The 760-nt window shown below is 41.6% G+C and overlaps 1 protein-coding gene across 1 annotated transcript in view; it reads left to right on the forward strand.

The window, feature by feature from the left end:
- LOC119591757 (protein shuttle craft-like) overlaps window positions 1-760 on the forward strand; it is a gene marked incomplete in the record, with an annotated part of 34,744 nt that overhangs the window by 6,505 nt on the left and 27,479 nt on the right. Inside the window, 2 exon segments of the mRNA XM_037940503.1 lie at window positions 94-127; window positions 390-575. Of these exon segments, the coding sequence (XP_037796431.1) occupies window positions 94-127; window positions 390-575 (220 nt within the window).

Here is a 760-nt window from a genome sequence, read left to right on the forward strand (position 1 = left end):
CAAACACATACATACACACCTTGGACAATTCCCACGATGGCAAAGTTCCTGGCATTTGTGAAGGCCACAACTCAATGTCCTCCTACACACCAGTGTGCAAAGATGATCAACATCAATGCAACATTTGGTGCTACATTTGTGTCGGCTGCACTGACGCATCTGCAACACATAATCAAATAAAGTACATTTCTTTACTAGTATCAAATACAAAATAGTAAATATTCATCGTATAATCCCAAAGATATATAAAATAGATCAACAAATTTGTCTACAAAACAAATTCATCTACACAACAATGGATACTTACTGCAACACATATCTATTTATTACAACACAAATAATGAAGTAACATAAACCAGAATCATACCTTTTTACATGGCTTTTTACAGGTAACTTCATCAGCCTTGGCAGTGAGCTCCGAGCACAAGACATTTTGATCCATGGCTCCACATCGGCACTTAACTGGAGTCTCAAGGGGGCAGGGAGGGCAGGGACCTTCATGGCACAGAGCCTGGCACTCATGGTAGGAGCCAGGAACGCCACATTTCAGTGTGCGCTGGCAAGGCTGGCTACAGGTGGGTATGGGATCTGAGCAGGACTTTCTCTGAATTGCCCCATCTCGTTCATATAGTTTCTCTAGTGGAACCTGCAAAGCAACATGTGGAAATGACTTACTGCTTATCTTCCACCACCAGCTACCCAGCTTTACAATCTACCAAGATCATCATATCCAAATTTAATTATTTTCAATAGCGGCGTT

The sequence above is a fragment of the Penaeus monodon genome, chromosome 29 (genome assembly GCF_015228065.2).
Source record: "Penaeus monodon isolate SGIC_2016 chromosome 29, NSTDA_Pmon_1, whole genome shotgun sequence".
NCBI lineage: Eukaryota > Metazoa > Arthropoda > Malacostraca > Decapoda > Penaeidae > Penaeus > Penaeus monodon.